The sequence below is a fragment of the Triticum dicoccoides genome, chromosome 1B, assembly GCF_002162155.2.
Source record: "Triticum dicoccoides isolate Atlit2015 ecotype Zavitan chromosome 1B, WEW_v2.0, whole genome shotgun sequence".
Taxonomy (NCBI): Eukaryota; Viridiplantae; Streptophyta; class Magnoliopsida; order Poales; family Poaceae; genus Triticum; species Triticum dicoccoides.
In genome coordinates, this window is record NC_041381.1 from 616,367,092 (window position 1) to 616,384,188 (window position 17,097).

Genomic DNA, 17,097 nt, shown 5'->3' on the forward strand with positions numbered 1-17,097 from the left:
ACAGATCTTCGTCTTTGGCGGCTTCGCACTGCAGGCCAACTCGTTTGGCCATCTAGAGGAGATCGACAGCTACGCCCATGGCCATCAGGTCAGGTTTGGAAGCTTGAATTATGTTGCCGATATCCGTGGAGACTTGATCTTAGATGGATTCGAGCCCATGACAGCCGCTCCCTGCCACCACGATGAACATGACCTAAATCTGTCATCGGACCATGCCCAGGAGACAGCGCATGTAACTGCTTTGGCCCTGGATCCGGAGCAGATTGCATCGTCCGAGGACAGGAAGCTCAACCCCGACACGGAATCCGCAGACTCAGCGATGTTGGAGCCGCACACAGATCCAACCTCGAGCGGAGCCTGTGTCACCGGAACCTCTGATACATGTCCGGCCATAGGTTCCGAACCGCGTGCATCCGCACCCATCGAACCCAATCAGGCGCCGATCATTGAGTTCAGCTCCGCGGACATCTTTCGGCACTCACCTTTAGGTGATGTGCTAAACTCATTAAAGGCCCTTTCCTTATCAGGGGACTCTCATTCGAACTATATCCGGTTTGGATTTGAGGCTGACGACGGAGAATTCCGCTTCCCACCCACCACCCACTTCATAGCCACTGTCAATGACTTAACCAACATGCTCGATTATGACTCCGAAGACATCGACGGTATGGACGACGATGTCAGAGAGGAGCAGGCACCAAAACCACCGCTTACAGGGCACTGGACAGCCACCTCCTCATATGTTGTATACATGGTGGATGCACCCAAAGAGAATAACGGCGACAATGAAAAGGATCTAGTCGTGGATAAGCCTCCTGAGATACAGCCAAAGCGCCGATGTCAGCAGCGCCGCTCTAAACCACGCTGTGGAAAAAACAGCAATACCGGCACAGGGAGACTAATACTCCGGACGATGTCGAAGACAACGAAGACCTCGTTGAGCCAACTTCCGAACAGGATGAATGGGAGGATGGGCGAGCCAGCCCTCATGAACAGGCCGTTAACGAAGACTCGGAGGACAATAGTTATCTCCCACCCTCCAAGGATGAGGCAAGCCTCGGCATTGAAGACTTTATCTTGCCTGAGGAGCCCGTCAATCAGGAGCGCTTTAAGCGCCGGCTAATTGCCACTGCAAGGAGCCTGAAAAATAAGCAGCAGCAGCTTCAAGCTGACCAAGATGTGCTCAATGACACATGGGCTAATGTCCTGGCAGCCGAGGAATACGGCCTCGAGCGCCCAACCAAAATTTACCTCAAGCGCAAATTGTTACCCCAATTCGATGACGAGGTGCAGGAGCCCGTCATACCAGTGCATAATGTGGCTGACTGGCCACCACGTGGCCGGGACAAAGCGGCCACTCAAACCAAACACCAGCCCACACTACCTCGCCGAAACAAAACAGCTCGAGGATATACACATATGACCTGCGGCATAACCTGGAGAACAAAGCATGTCAGACCAGGTCGATCTATCGATCGCGGGGGCGTGCTTTGACGCACGAGATGGCCATCTGGCTGGACATGACAAGTATAACCATGTCCGGGACGAACACCATAGACGAACTCCATCCGAGCTACATCGCGACGTGGCCCGATATAGAGGCGCCACACACCCCCTCTGCTTCACTGATGAAGTAATGGAACATGAATTCCCGGAAGGGTTTAAACCCGTGAACATCAAATCATATGATGGGACAACAGACCCCGCGGTATGGATTGAGGATTTTCTCCTCCATATTCATATGGCCTGCGGTGACGATCTCCACGCCATAAAGTACCTCCCGCTAAAACTCAAGGGACCTGCTAGGCACTAGTTGAACAGTTTGCCCAAAAACTCAATTGGCAGCTGGGAAGACTTGGAAGACGCCTTCCTTGACAATTTCCAGGGTACATATGTCCGACCTCCACATGACGATGACTTAATTCACATAGTTCAATAGCTCGGAGAGTCAGCCAGGAAATTCTGGACTAGGTTCTTAACTAAAAAGAACCAGATCGTCGACTGTCCAGATGCCGAAGCCTCGGCGGCCTTTAAACACAGCATCCGTGATGAATGGCTTGCCCGACACCTCGGCCAAGAAAAGCCGAAGTCCATGGCAGCCCTCATGACGCTTATGACCCGCTTCTGTGGGGGCGAAGATAGCTGGCTAGCCCGTAGTAATAACAACTCAAGAGAACCTAGCACTTCTGAAGCCAGAAATAGCAATGGCCAGCCCTGATGTAGCAGACACAAGCGTTGAAGCAACGGTGACAACACCGAGGACACGGCGGTCAATGCCGGATTCAGTGGCTCTAAGTCTTGTCAGCGGAATAAGCCATATAAAAGAAACAAACCGGGCCCGTCCAACTTGGACCGCATACTCGATCGTCCATGTCAAATCCACGGCACTCCTGATAAACCAGCCAATCATACCAATAGAGAGTGTTGGATTTTTTAACAGGCCCGCAAGTTAAGTGCCGAGAACAAGGAGAAGGGGTCGCAAAGCAAGGACGATGACGAGGAGCCCCGACCACCGAACACAGGGGTCAGAAGAAGCTTCCCCCCAAGTTAAAACGGTGAACATGATATATGCTACCCACATCCCTAAGAGGGAGCGCAAGCGCGCGCTCAGGGACGTCCACGCGACGGAGCCAGTCGCCCCAAAATTCAACCCATGGTCTTCCTACCCGATCACCTTCGATCGCAGGGACCATCCGACCAGTATCCGCCATGGCGGTTCAGCCGCACAGGTCCTCGACCCAATCATTAATGGATTCCATCTTACACGAGTCCTCATGGACGGTGGCAGCAGTCTAAACCTTCTCTATCAGGATACAGTGTGCAAAATGGGTATTGATCCCTCAAGAATCAAGCCCACAAGAACCACCTTTAAAGGTGTCATACCAGGTGTAGAGGCCCGTTGTACGGGCTCAATCACACTGGAAGTGGTCTTCGGATCCCCGAATAACTTCCAAAGCGAAGAGTTGATCTTTGATATCGTCCCCTTCTGCAGTAGCTATCACGTACTGCTCGGACAAACCGCATTCGCTCGATTCAATGCAGTGCCACACCATGCTTATCTCAAGCTCAAGATGCCTGGACCACGCAGTCTTATAACAGTCAATGGAAACACAGAATGCTCTCTCCGTACCGAGGGGCACACCGCTGCCCTCGCAGCAGAAGCACAGAGCGGCCTTTTTAAGCCGAACTTTAATTCGGCGGCCAAACCCCCGGACACCATCAAACGAGTCCGGACTACTCTGCAGCAGGACAATCCAGCTCGTCAAGAGCTTGATTAGAATATGGGCCTCCGTCCCAGTCCCAACCAAATGGCAGCATTCGTACCGCGCGTACATAACTATGCACTCAAAATACCATGGACATGGACGGAGGCACAACTAGATCGTGATCCATAATACGGCTCAACCTCCTATGGATCCACATACTTTCACTTTTTTTAGGTTTCTTTTTTCCAGGCCTTTCCTGGTGGCCTAATTGTCAGACCCATCAAGGGACGGATATACATACCAAGGCGGGAAGCAGTACAGACGTGTGAGGGAATCTTTGGATGTTCTTTTCGACGATCATTCTACCTATCTTCGGGACCCGCACGCAGCTCCCTCTGGTCTTGGCAGGTTAAAACAGTCATATTGTTTATCACACTATTTGTACAAATATGCTTTCACGTATTAATCAAACTACAATAAAAACAGTTTGCGGCTCAATTTATGTGATATTAACTTGCTATTTTTCTTTTATATTTTGTTATTCTTATCGATTGCAACCGTACACTCTGGTACGCATTAATTCGCTAGGGGCTTCATTACGCCCCATAATACGACAACAAAGTCCAAACACTTTTACAGTACAGTTCGGCACCCCAAACTTATAGCATTATATGCATTGGCTCCGAATCATGTCTTTGGTCAATAGTTGGGTTGCCCGGCTCTTGTGCTTGCTACCTTACATTCCGCTATATTGGCTAGGGTAGCAAAGGGAGAACTATTGTGATTGTGTCCTGGTTCATCCAGATGAGCACCTCAGTAGAGAAAGCCAAAAATTGACTATCATGATGCGGCATGAGCTGGTCAGCTGTTCGAGAGGTTATAAATCTTTTGAGATTTTTTCCCGCATTATGCGATGAATCGGTTTTTATCCGATCAGGTGTTTACAGTACCCCAAGTCCAGACTTACGAATAATAGGGGTTGCGCCTAAGTTTTTTTATTGTCAAACTCCTATGGCTAAGTGAGGGTGATAAAGCCACATAGTCCGATTGCCTGGTTTGTTGCGCAAAACACCTCCTTTAAGTACCAAACTCTGGAGTAAAGAGTGTTTAGATTTATCTCGAACACCCACGTACTTCCTACGTGGGGGCGGAAGCCGACGACTTTCCAACTCTCAGATTTAATAAAAATGGTCACACAGGAGGTAAAATTTTAAATAACAGACATTATATTACATAACGATTCTATTTCATAGTACATGACAGGATAACATGAATGTATTCACTCAAAGATAATATCCTTCGTACATTGCTCCGCTACAATGCGGGATCCATTCAGGACATCTTGAAAATACCGCTCGGGTGTGCGGTGCTCCTTGCCCGTGGGCGGTCCCTCGGTCGCAAGCTTCACAGCGTCCATCTTCGCCCACTGTATCTTGACTCGGGCGAAGGCCATTCACGCGCCTTTGATGTAGACCGACCGCTTGATGGCATCAAGCCGAGGGCGGGCTTTGACCAGACGCTTCACGAGCCCAAAGTAACTGCTGGGTATGGCTTTGGCAGGCCATAGCCAGATTATTAAATCCTTCATCGCTAGTTCGGCCGCCCTATGCAGTTCGACCAGCTGCTTTAGCTGATCGCTAAAGGGCACCAGATGTTCTGGCGCAAGGTATTGCGACCAAAACAGTTTCTCCGTGCAGCTCCCCTCTTCGGCTCGGAAGAATTCCGCAGCGTCCGAAACGCTGTGCGGCAGATTCGCAAACGCCCCTGGAGAACTCCAAAGCTGGGAAAGTAAGAGGAATCTTTTCTTCACATATTTGCTTTTCATAATAAAGGCCTTACCCGCCGCGATCTTTCTGGCCTCCTGGATTTCTTGGAGGGCGCCCTGGGCTTCAACCCGGGCATCTTGTGCGCTTTGGCGGGCCTTAGCAAGCTCGGATTCTTGATCCACAATGTTGCGCTCCAAGGACTCGCATTTCTTCACGGTGTCGTGGAGCTCCTGCTGGACCTCAGCAACCCTGGCCTCATGCTTTTCACGAGCGGCTTGTTCCTTGGCCGCTCTCTCCTCAGCCTCGGCCAGCGACTTCTTGAGGGTTTCCACCTCGGACACCGCTCCTAATAAATATCATGGCATTTCTTTCAGCACAAATCATTCATTCTTCTTAAATATAGACAAGGTTATTGCATACCTTGATTGTCTTCCAGCTATTTCTTCACGCGGCCGAGCTCTTCCTCGTCCTGCTCCAGACTCTGCTTCAGTCCAGAAACCTCAACAGTATGCGAGGTTGCAGCTAGTGAAGATGCTTGCTTGTTCACATAGACTCATTCTGGTTAGTCTCCTATGAAAAAAATTGATCCTCTGTCCGGCTTTTCTTTTCGAACACCGGACAGTGTCTCAGGGGCTACTGTCTATACTGTGACATTCTTTTTACATAATTGCGTGTCTTACCTCAAAGCCTACTAGAAGGCTTGTGCAGGCTTCGGTCAGTCCACTCTTCGCGGACCGAATCCTCTCAATCACCGTACCCATAAGGGTACAGTGTTCCGCAACAATGGAAGCGCCTTGCGGCGCTTCCAGCAAATTGTCCGGTGCCTCTGGGTGGACAGAGGTCATCAGTGGAATAGGTGCACCTTCTTCTTTTGAGAAGGGTTGTTGGCCTGATTCCTGAGCCGTATAGGTCTCCGGAATTGTATTCGGCTGGGGGCCGAATTGGATATGGCCCCCACTGCCAGTATCCATCGGGATTTGCTCCCCCGTATGTCCGGCGGCTGAGGTTTCACCCTCCAACACCGCCTTGACGGCCTCCTGCGTTTCTTCCTGGCCTGGGATCCTTTGGGACAACACTTTGGTGTCATCCATGGCCTTGGGAGAGGAGGCCGCTAGAAGGGACCCACTGTCCATTGCCTTCGCGTCCAGCGAACCCCCCGAAGACGAGGACCGCTCGAGGTCCGACCGAACCGGACTGCAAACGCAGGATTTAACATAATTAAGACTATGAAGTAGAGAGGTCGGATATATGAATGTGTCTGGGTTTTTGAGTACTCATGATTCGGCCAGGGGCTTGTCTCGGGGGTGCCGCTCTGGGCTGTTGTCGATGTCCCACGCGGATTTACCGCGAGGGAACCTTTCCCCCTTTTGGACGCCTCTGCCTGCAGATTTGTGGACGCCGCCCTCTTCTTCCTTCCTCCCTCAGGGGGAGAGTTGCTTTCCTCCTCCTCTTCGTCTCCGGAGGCGGAGGAGTGAGTCTTGGTGTCTTCAGACGTCATGTCCGAAGCAACCTTGGGACGGAGACCGCTTTTGGTCTCCTTGGTCTTCTTCTTGGCCTTCTTCTCCGACGCTTGATAGGGCGCCGGGACCAGCATCTTCATCAGAAGAAGAATTGCTCGGTCTTCGGGCAGCGGAGCCGGACAGTGAATCTGCTCCGCCTTCTTTGTCCAGCCCTGAGAGGATCAGTAGGGAAGCTTAGGCTTCTTCCTTGAATATGCAAGTAAAAGATATACCTTGAAAACATGAAAAACTTACCAAACTAGCGGGATGGGCCAAGTCGTGCCCACGGTCCTCGGCCGTGTCTGGCCACGTCTTGCTGGACTTGAAAAACACCTTCCAAATGTCTTCATGCATAGTGTCGAAGAACTGCAGCAGGGTCTGGTGCTTGGCCGGATCGAACTCCCACAAATGGCAAGTCCGGCTTTGGCATAGAAGGATCCGGCGAACGAGCATCACCTGGATCACGGTGACAAGCTTGATGTTCTTGTCCACTGCTCTTGATGCACGTCTGAAGCGCTGTCAGCTCGTCCGACGAAGACCAATCCAGGCCCTTCTCTGGCCAGGAGGTGAGCCGCATTGGGGGTCCGGACCGGAATTCGGGAGTCATGGCCCATGTGGTGTTGCACGGCTCTGTGACGTAGAACCATTGTTGTTGCCACCCTTTGACGGTCTCCACGAAGGTACCTATTGGCCATGTGACGTTGAGCATCTTGCTCACCATGGCGCCTCCACACTCTGCGTGTTGGCCGCCCACCACCTTTGGCTTCACATTGAAGATCTTCAGCCATAATTCGAAGTGGGGTGGGATGCAGAGGAAGGCCTCGCACACGATAATGAATGCCGAGATGTTGAGGAAAGAATTTGGGGCTAGATCATGGAAATCTAGCTCGTAGTAGAACATGAGTCCACAGACGAATGGGTGGAGAGGAATTCCCAACCCGCGGGCGAAGTGAGAGATGAATACTACCCTCTCGTGGGGCTCCGGAGTGGGGATGATCTGTCCCTTGGCCGGAAGCCGGTGGGCGATTTCCTTCGCCAGATACCCGGCTTCCCGGAGCTTCGTAATGTCCTTCTTCTTGACGGAGGAGGCCATCCACTTGCCACGCACTCCGGATCCAGACATGGCTGGGGTGCTCTTTTGGGGTGGAAAAGGTGAGAACTTGGGCGCTGGAGCTCGAGAATAGGGGAAGCATAGAAAGAGAAGGCATGGGTGAAAGGGGTGAATCCTTATCCCTTTATAAAGGCAATGAATATCAAACGCCTCCCCACTTGCCCTAAAAACCTGCTTATTCCCAAGGGCCATGCAAATGATACGGTGGGTTTACCCACGCCCATATTGATGAGAATCTCATAGTAAGGGGACATGATCTCTGCATTGACAAGACGTGCCAGTAAAACCGCATCTCAAAATATGGAGCGACAGGCTAAAAAACGGTTCGAAATAATGGCCGGGCGACAACGTGATGTCACGCTACAAAAAGTTGTCAGCGGATTGGACTCATGAAATATTATACTCTCTATGGTTGTGTGTGGAATTTGTTTTGCAGAGCCGGACACGATTCTTGTGTTCAAAGACTATTTTGGAGTATTCGGAGAAGGAACCCGCCTTGCAATACCGAAGACAATCTGCGTGCCGGACACCTCATTATTGAAGCCTGGTTTAGGGGCTACTGAGAGAGTCCTAGATTAAGGGGTGCTCGGACAGCCGGACTATGAAGCATGGGCCGGACTGTTGGGCTATGAAGATACAAGACCGAGGACTCTCTCCCGTGTCTGGATGGGACTCTCCTTGGCGTGGAAGGCAAGCTTGGCGTTTGGATAATAAAGATTCCTTTCTCTGTAACCGACTTTGTACAACCCTAGTCCCCTCCGGTGTCTATATAAACCGGAGGGTTTAGTCCGTAGAGGCAGGATCACAATCATAATCATATAGGCTAGACTCCTAGGGTTTTAGCCATTACAATCTCGTGGTAGATCAACTCTTGTAATACTCATATTCATCAAGATCAATCAAGCAGGAAGTAGGGTATTACCTCCATACAGAGGGCCCGAACCTAGGTAAACATCGTGTCCCCCGCCTCCTGTTACCGTCGATCTTAGACGCACAGTTCGGGACCCCCTACCCGAGATCCGCCTATTTTGACACCGACACCCGCTCCTCCCCTCACGCTCAACTGGCCACCCCTCACGCGCACGCGCTTGCCGACCGCCTCCGCCATCGGCGAGCTCGCTCGTGTTTTGCAACACCTTCCCCCTTGCATCCTCACCCTCCCTCGCGGTTCCAGCTTCGATAATGACTGTTGCAGCCCCTGACGAAGCTGGTTCCAGCACCCACAACCACTGGTTCACAAGCGACACCGCCGCCGTTCCAATACCATCCCCTCTCCGCTTGCCGTTCACAGCGACACCGCCGCCGTTCACGACGTCGCTGCCACCGTTCCAGCTTCAAAACACCCCTTGGCCGGTTGTAGCTCCTGCAGATATCGGTTCCAGCTCCTGCCGATGCCGGTTCCAACACAAAAATTCACAAAAACAGCCGGGTCCAGCAACAATTTAATCTGGTTCCAGCAAAATTCCCAACAAAACCAAAACGATGGAAGCAAAAAATGCAAAATTAGGTGATGTTCCGGCAAACCGAAACACCGGTGGTAGCAAAAATTGAAGATGGTTCCAGCAAACCAAAACGCCATTGGTAGCAAAAATTCAAAAATTGGGCCATGGATGTAGCATACAAGTGGTTCCAGCAAAATTAGGCCATGGTTGTAGCATTCACGCAGAACGGTTCCAGCATTTTGGGGTGTGGTTGTAGCTCCTCCCTTCGCCGGTGGCAGCTCCGCCCTCGAAAAAAAGGCTGCAGCTGGTTGTAGCTTTCCTGTGGCCGGTTGCAGCTCCACCGCCGGCGGTGGCCGCTGGCTCCAGCATCATCAAACCATGATTGCAGCTCCCTCTACCATCGGTTGTAACACCCCTCCGCCCCACATCACCCCGTAAAACCACCATGGGCCCCTGGCGCTTATCCCCATCCAGCTCCTCACCGACATCGCTTGCCTTCGTAGCGAAACGTGCGAGGAACGCAGCTGTGCGTCGTCGCGGAGTCACCCCCGAGCGCCGGCTAGTCGGCCAGGCCTCCGTCGCAGCTGTCGAGTGCCGCTTGCAGCGCAGGGATCCGAGAAGGAATAGCATGAGTCATGGTGTGTGGTGTGTTGGTGGAAGAAGAAAGAGGCGTCGTTGCGAGGAGAAACAAGTGGACAAGATCGCCTCTGAACAGATAAGGTTTTGCTGGCGGGGGCAGCGCATGGGCCCAACTAGGACACGTGGCTTGCGTGTAGAAGACAACGAGCGAGCAAGCGCGGTGCGACAGGCCGAAAACTCAACCAGCGCACCGGCTGCAAGCCTTTACCATTTAAGAAATATGCATGTGAAGAGAAGTGTTCAAGAATTGCCCTAAGTTGGTGATTCTTAAACTGAAAACTGTCATTGATGCACACATGTCTCGTAGTGTGCTAATGTGTCATCATTTGTTTTTGTCTTTTTCTTTACTCGACCGTAACAACACCCCATTCCAAACATGACATGAATAAATGCATGATCACTTGCCCGTTTCTTTATACGGATTAAATCTAAATGCAAGCCGTGTTGAAATAGAACACCTGTAGAATCTTAAACTGCATTTTTATAGGTTAAGACCATCTTTGTTTGCGCCGTAGCTAAAAATTCTCGGATTTTCTTTTATATAAATAAAAAACATGGTACCTTTTTTTCTCTCGTTGCAACGCCCGAACCTCTTTGCTAGTGATAGTACAAAGAAACACAGGTGATAAAAATTACAACTATATCCTTGGACCACCTAGTCGAAAGGTACCTTCACCTTCCACAGAGCTTTGTCCAGGAGTGCCGTCACATTGGAGTGACTAGGACGGCGTTCACCGTCGCACCCGGCACAGGTCGGGCCGTCACTGTTCGTTGGTGGGGCTGCACGAGGGAACAGTGCGGCATGGGCTCGTATGAAACCGACTGACGCGTGAGGGCACGCAAAGTACGTACTAGCTCTTTCTTTAAAGCGGGACAGGCCAACCTGCGGCCGGCTACGCACATATCGTAGACTATCTTTGCCGCTTATGCTAGCCACACCGTGACTTTGCGAAAGCTACGCGTGCAAGCTGGTTTCCTCGTTCGTACTTTGCCTGAGAACCCGAGACAAAACAAGCCAGAATAAACTGAATAAGATACAATGGCACGCACGCACGCACGTAAACGGCAAAAGATAAAACAGCCAGAAAACAAGGCAGGGGCAACTCGTTGCGACAATAAAGGATACTGCTACTGCACGTATTGCTTCACTTCAGGGGGCCATTTGCAGCCGGCCCGGAAATACACGTTACTATGATAGCCAAGTCCACACACCTCACGCCTATAAATAAACTAAAACATTCCTCCTACAACCCGATATACTGACGAGACAACATCAAAACTGCTCCTTGGCACGTCAAACATCTCAAGGGCGGCCCTCCTGCCCTCGCCTGGGCAGGCTACAGATCTGCAAAGAAGTCCGGCGCGAACCCGTCCAGCCTCTTGCCCTTGCCTTTCTTCTTGCTCCTCGACACTGTCCCACACGACGGCACAAGCAAGGGCAACCATTATCAGAGACCCTAAATAGCAACGGCGCATTGGTTGCTTCGATGCAAGGCAGGCATAGGTCTTACCGTTGGAAGAGCTTGGCTCCATGTCCACGTCCATCCCGTCGTCGTTGTCGCTGTCAGCTTCAGCCGGCTGGTTGGGGTTGACAGCGGCCGCGTTGGCTGCAGGCAACTCGTCGTGGTGACCAGCGACTACGTTGGCTTCAGGCAACTCGTCGTGGTGGACGGCCGCGTTGGCTTCAGGCAACTCGTCGTGATGGACGGCGGCGTTGGCTTCGGGCATGTCGTTCTGGTGATTTAACTGTGGACCGCCCAGGAGTTCTTCCATGTCCCAGAGCTGCAGAAAACAGGGTGCCTGGTTAGATCACTGCTAGTACTACATGGATACTGGGGAAGGGCTGAGGGGGGAGGGGTCACCTTTATCATTTTGTCATGTGAAATGCTGCCCAGATACTTCCTATCGTGCGAGAAACCTGCGGAACAGAGATACTAGTTGAGAACTTGGCACTTCCTGGAGTAACTTTTACCGAGAAATGACGGAGTGAACGTACCAAGCGCCTCAATTGGAAATTCTGAATGCTCAGCTAGCGGCTGTATTATCTGATTCGGTAAGATACCCACTAACCTGAATGCGACAAGAATATGGAGGGCATGATAAAATAATGAATAATACTAAACAGGCGACAGAAGTAGGTCATAAAGGCGCCATGATAAATTTCAAACCTGATCACACCATCTGCTGCAGCAGATATCAGAGTTTCTTCATCCAGCTAAAACACCAAATACACTATATTAAATGATGATTAGACAGAGTAAAAGAAGGCAGAAATACAAAAAGGCATTCATTCTAACCTTCAGCAAGTTATCAACAGACTGCGCGTGCCCCAGAAAACGGTCACTAGCCACAAAAGTATATGTTAGTACACAACTACAGACAAAACCAATTGCAGACTTACTTGGTCTACCATCACAGAAATTGAAAGAGGCAAACTGGTTTAAGCTGTAACATGTTCAAATTACTCTGCTTATCACATGTGAAGATTCTTCTCGCCTTATCGGTGATAATAAAGCAACATGAGCCTTAACAGACAATAACATTGTAGGAATTACGTACATGTGAGATAATACTGAATAAAGCCTGATATTTACCAAAAAATGGCTAATGTTATTGTTTAACCATGAGAAAAGAGAAATATCACTGACAAACATAATGTTTACTAATGTACATTACAGAGGATACAGCTACATATACAACTAAAAAGGATAAGAGCAGTTGTATGGCTAGCATTTAAAATGAAAACAGAGAACTAGAGAAAATAAGGAGTGTTTTCATGGGTGCCCTTTGGAACATAATCCATGGTAGGTGGATAGCTATTGGGTACATCTTTCTTTACATTTTACAATAGTGACCACTCGATAAATAAATTACAGTAGATGACGTAAATCAAAGGATGCATTATATTTCTGCTCCTGGTGCAGTCATGAAAACACATTTACCTGCAGTCCTTAAAATGTCCCCACGAATACAACAACAGAGCTCCACTTGGAGTTCCACAAACAACTTTTTGGCCATTCTGACAATTGCAAAGAATAAAGTTTTGTTCAGTAACCATGAAATTATAGATGAAGGGTGTGAAGCTGTGAATAAGTGAAAGTTATTAAACAAAGGCAATCACCTTCATTACCACCAAAGATAGGAGTTCGTCTTCTGAAAATTCAGATTGTGACTTTACCTATTAGCAGATTAGGCATGACCATGGTTATTAAGATTGGAGGTAACTCATAGTGTGGATGTTCTTAAAAGCAAACATAGAGTAAGGGTTTATATAATACACAGGGATGAGATTTGATGTATTGGAAAGGCAACTCACTCTGTTACCCCGGAGATTGTTCACAGATAAAGTTCCATCACCACTGCAAATAACAAGATAAATTTTAACATTGATTACCATAATGCCAAGGCAAAAAAAAAAACCCAAAACTTTGAACAGGTAGAACTGCCCAAAAAATGGAACTTCAAGGATTCACAAAACACTGGCCTCATACATATATCATCATTCATGTACTAAATAACAGTGTTGTTCTGCATCAGTGATCTAAACGAAGTAGTGAAATGGTTGTGGCCTCTCCATGATGCCAAATGGTCTATGAGAAAGAGAGATTGGTAGACCTCGTTGCCATGGAAACACGAAGTTTGTGCTTGCATACAAATAGGCCACTCATTCCTATGAAATAATGCTCAACTATATAACACTGGTACAGCAATAAAATTGCAGGAATGCAAATTAAGTACCTTGTAGCCAATATTTGATTTGAGCCAGCTACATAGGTCATATCTGATATGTAATCTTCATGGCGGTGAAAAGTGTTGCAGCAAGATCGTTGCCGAGTATCCCACACCTAAAATTGAAGAAGTATTTTAAACTGATTGTATCAAAGAGATTGTGTTACTACTATTGAAAAAGATAAGAGCTAGAAACATGGAAAAACTATCAAGTGTCGGCTTGTAAGTGTAGCTGTGCCAGTCCAAAACATATGCAAGTGGTCATTAAATGATAGCTATTATGATTATTATCAACCAAGCATGGACGATTAGGTACTTAGATCAGGTCTGCATGGATAAATAAGCTGGGATGTAATTATATTTTGTACTCCCATAAATGTACAGGTAATAATCAACGCTCAAACTGGCCTACGTTTGAAAGCGATACAGCTGGAGGCAATCGAACCGATAGAATATTAAATACCTTAATGTAACCGTCATCATCGCCTGAAGCAACTGTAGTTTCAGTAAGACACACAAGGCGGTTTATGGCGTCACTGAAAATATCAACAAGAATATGAAATGAGGCATAGATATTTAGTTCCACAATAAAATCAATAGCAGCACTGATAACTGACAAAAACTTACTCATGTGCATTATCCAAACGGGCAATGACTTTGCCTGTTTCTACATCAGAAGCGACAATCGACATATCAGCAGATCCCGTCAGAATCGCTGCAACAAGCCACAACATCAACCGACAGGACCTGGTTAGAGTATCTAACAAGATGATCGGAGGTGTGTTACCCTCAAATATGGTTTGTGAATTGTGATTGCCAATGCCAGCATAAAGCTACTAATGTTTTAGCACCATGCTTAAGCAAATAAAACAGCTGGTGAAATATCAAAATCACAGATAAAATGCAGGGCAGTTGATTGGCAAGCTGGGAAGTACTGGCATCGATAAGGGAGTTATTACCAGTTCCTGAGTCCACAAAACGAACAGCCCTACATGACTCCTTGTGAGGTTTTGCCACGAACAACCTTATAAAAACATAACAAGAGAAGTTTTCATCAATTTCTGTCGATATGAAAACTACATAATAATTGTAATAACACAAAGACAGCTCCAGCATCAAACAGAAAGCATACCCACAAACAGAAGTGTATACACCATTAGTCACAGAGTCAGTGAGGCACTTAAATTTTGAACTCGCATACACCCATTCAACCCAAATGCCCGCACGGCCCCCACAAATCAAGCTTTGCTAAACATACCATCAAGGGTTGCAAAACCAGGCAGGGGAATTTAATTATGCGAAAAACGACCAAACAGAGTTGAACCCTGCACGAACTCTGCATTAACCACATGAGCTTATCCACCTCGTGCAATCAGCATACAACAAATGAAACCTCTACGGCTCCAAACGTAAGTAAGCAAGAACAGCAACTAGCAATCTCAGACCGGAAGCAGTGATAGTGGCGGTACTGTGAAACAACAGCAGCTAGCAACGCAATACGAAATTAACCAAGCACGAGGAGCAGGGGCCACCGCGAGTACCTCTCCAGCGGCAAACCGTCGGCGTAGCGGAACCTGCGAGGGGCAGCGGAAATTAGAAACCGGTTACCACCTCGGAAGGGGGAGCGAGAAATTACTGAGGGCGCTGGAGGCGGCGCGCACATGTGGAGCTCGCCGGTGATGAGGGAGGTGGCGACGAGGGGCACGGAGGGGTGGAAGGAGAGGTCGAAGGGCATCTCCTCGTGGAGGGCCTCCATCGCGGGCGGCGGGACGGCGGGCGGCGGGCGGCGGCAAAGCGGCTGGGGGAGAAGAGCGGAGGAGGTTTAGGAGCCTGGCTAGGGCCGTCGGGTGAAATCGCGTGGAGGTGTCGTGGCTGGGTCGGACTCGGCCACTCGGGCACTCATAAATGGGCTCCGGGCTGGAATGGATTCACCTTGACGGCCTGGTTAGCTGAATGGAAAAAGATGGCCCGAAAGCCTTATTGGTTCCCCTCTTTTTTTCTTTCCTTTTTTGATTTTTTAACTGGGACACCTTTTTTTTCCTCAAAAAAAAAAACTGGGACACCTTTTGCATATAAAAAAAAAACTGGAACACCTGCCAGGCGGTCACAGCTTCAGTTACAGTGTTTGGGAGATCAGCCAACCCCACATGCTGGTCACCATGCACACCACGCCTACAATTTGCCGCTAGTTCATGAGCTCGGACATGACAAGTAAGCTGCTCCTAGTTGTTATGGCCCGTTGGAGGCCCGAGCAGCCCGTCTCGAAGATAACCAGGCTGAGTGCACGTGTTAGGGCAACGGATTCAGCCAAGAACCACCATGGTTTTGGGCAAAACCAAACATCAGGTGCACTGACACGCCCCACACATGCCCACAGGAGACCAAATCAGAGCGCCCGCAGTGCCGATAGAAGCTTGGAGATCAACCTATTTGCTGCATCATTGCCACCGGTCACCACCACCCCACACACGTCAGCAGGAACACCACAAATGTGAACCGCACCAGGCCCGGTGGCCCCAAAGACCACAACACGAGATCTGGGAAACTAGATCAAGAGTGGTGTAGACCTGCACCTAACGCGAGGGCGTCCGTCGAGCCTACACAGGGAGGGCAGACGACGACCCAGGGTCCACCCAGCATGCACCTGAATGCGGAGGCGCTTCACCAGCACTGGGATGCACGGATCTGACACCGCATCGGGAGCAGAAGGGGCAAATGGCTTCATACAGGATAAGATGCGCCACGGAGGCCTGCTGGTGGCCCCCCAAGCTCAAGTGGCGCGCCCCAGGGGGTGGGCGCGCCACTTAAACTTCTGGCTCACTACTGGGTCCCTTCCTGATGATTCTTCTTTCAGTATTTTTTATATTTTTTAAAATAAATCTCCATAAAATTTCAGGTCATTTGGAGCTTCGGAGAATAGCTATCTCTATTGTAGTTCTTTTCAGATCCAGAATTTCAGTTGCCGGCAGTCTCCCTCTTGTGATAAAACTTGCAATTTAGGAGAGAAAAGACATTAGAATGGCACCTAAAAGTGAAATATAGTTTTAAAATAATATAAATAACAGTAGAAAAAACATGATGCAAAATAGATGTATCAATGTTCATAATTAGACATGTGCAATTGATGATAAATTAAGTTAGCGCATCATGCCTAATGCAAAATAGTGACGACAAAACTGATATCATGCACATGTGCTTGTTCCATCTAAATTGAGAAATTGTATAATATACAGATCAATGTCTTACAGTATAAAACAACAAACAAAGAGACAAAACCACACAATCTCCTCCCGAACGGTGCAGCTGAGATCATTGTGCGCGCGATCATAGGGTGCAGCTGAGAGGACCCACATGTATACGTTTTAATCTTAGCAGTCAATGACAATTTCCCCATCCCGAACTGCCCTAGGCACAACGACAACACATAAACGACCGGTGTATGTCTTCTCCACCTTCGACCTTGTCGACGAAACCCCAGACCTCCTCCCTAGCGCCTTAAGCACCAGGTAGGGGAACCGGCGCTCACCAACAGCCCCTCATGGGCAGCCCACGAAAGCAGGCAACCCTGGATTGGGACACCCAGTTTGTCTAAAAAAGGAATAGGGGCGCCTGATTTTCCCGGTTCACTAGTGGTGGTTGACCGCTCCATCGTTGACCGCTTGACTGTTGACTTTTTGAGGGAAATGTTATGTTTTAAAAAGAACA

The 17,097-nt window shown here is 49.0% G+C and overlaps 1 protein-coding gene across 1 annotated transcript; it reads right to left on the reverse strand.

Annotated features, from left to right (window-relative positions):
* Window positions 1-10,722: 10,722 nt before the first annotated feature.
* LOC119349138 (WD repeat-containing protein 55-like) lies at window positions 10,723-15,249 on the reverse strand. The gene is made up of 15 exons (XM_037617151.1): window positions 15,054-15,249; window positions 14,934-14,966; window positions 14,352-14,416; window positions 14,020-14,107; window positions 13,856-13,928; window positions 13,402-13,508; window positions 12,980-13,022; window positions 12,785-12,841; window positions 12,606-12,682; window positions 11,961-12,006; window positions 11,832-11,878; window positions 11,660-11,733; window positions 11,526-11,581; window positions 11,175-11,445; window positions 10,723-11,074 (listed from the first exon to the last, which is right to left on the reverse strand). Exons 1-15 carry the CDS (start codon window positions 15,146-15,148, stop codon window positions 11,001-11,003), a joined length of 1,206 nt encoding a protein of 401 aa, XP_037473048.1. The 5' UTR covers window positions 15,149-15,249; the 3' UTR covers window positions 10,723-11,000.
* Between the last annotated feature and the right edge of the window lie 1,848 nt (window positions 15,250-17,097).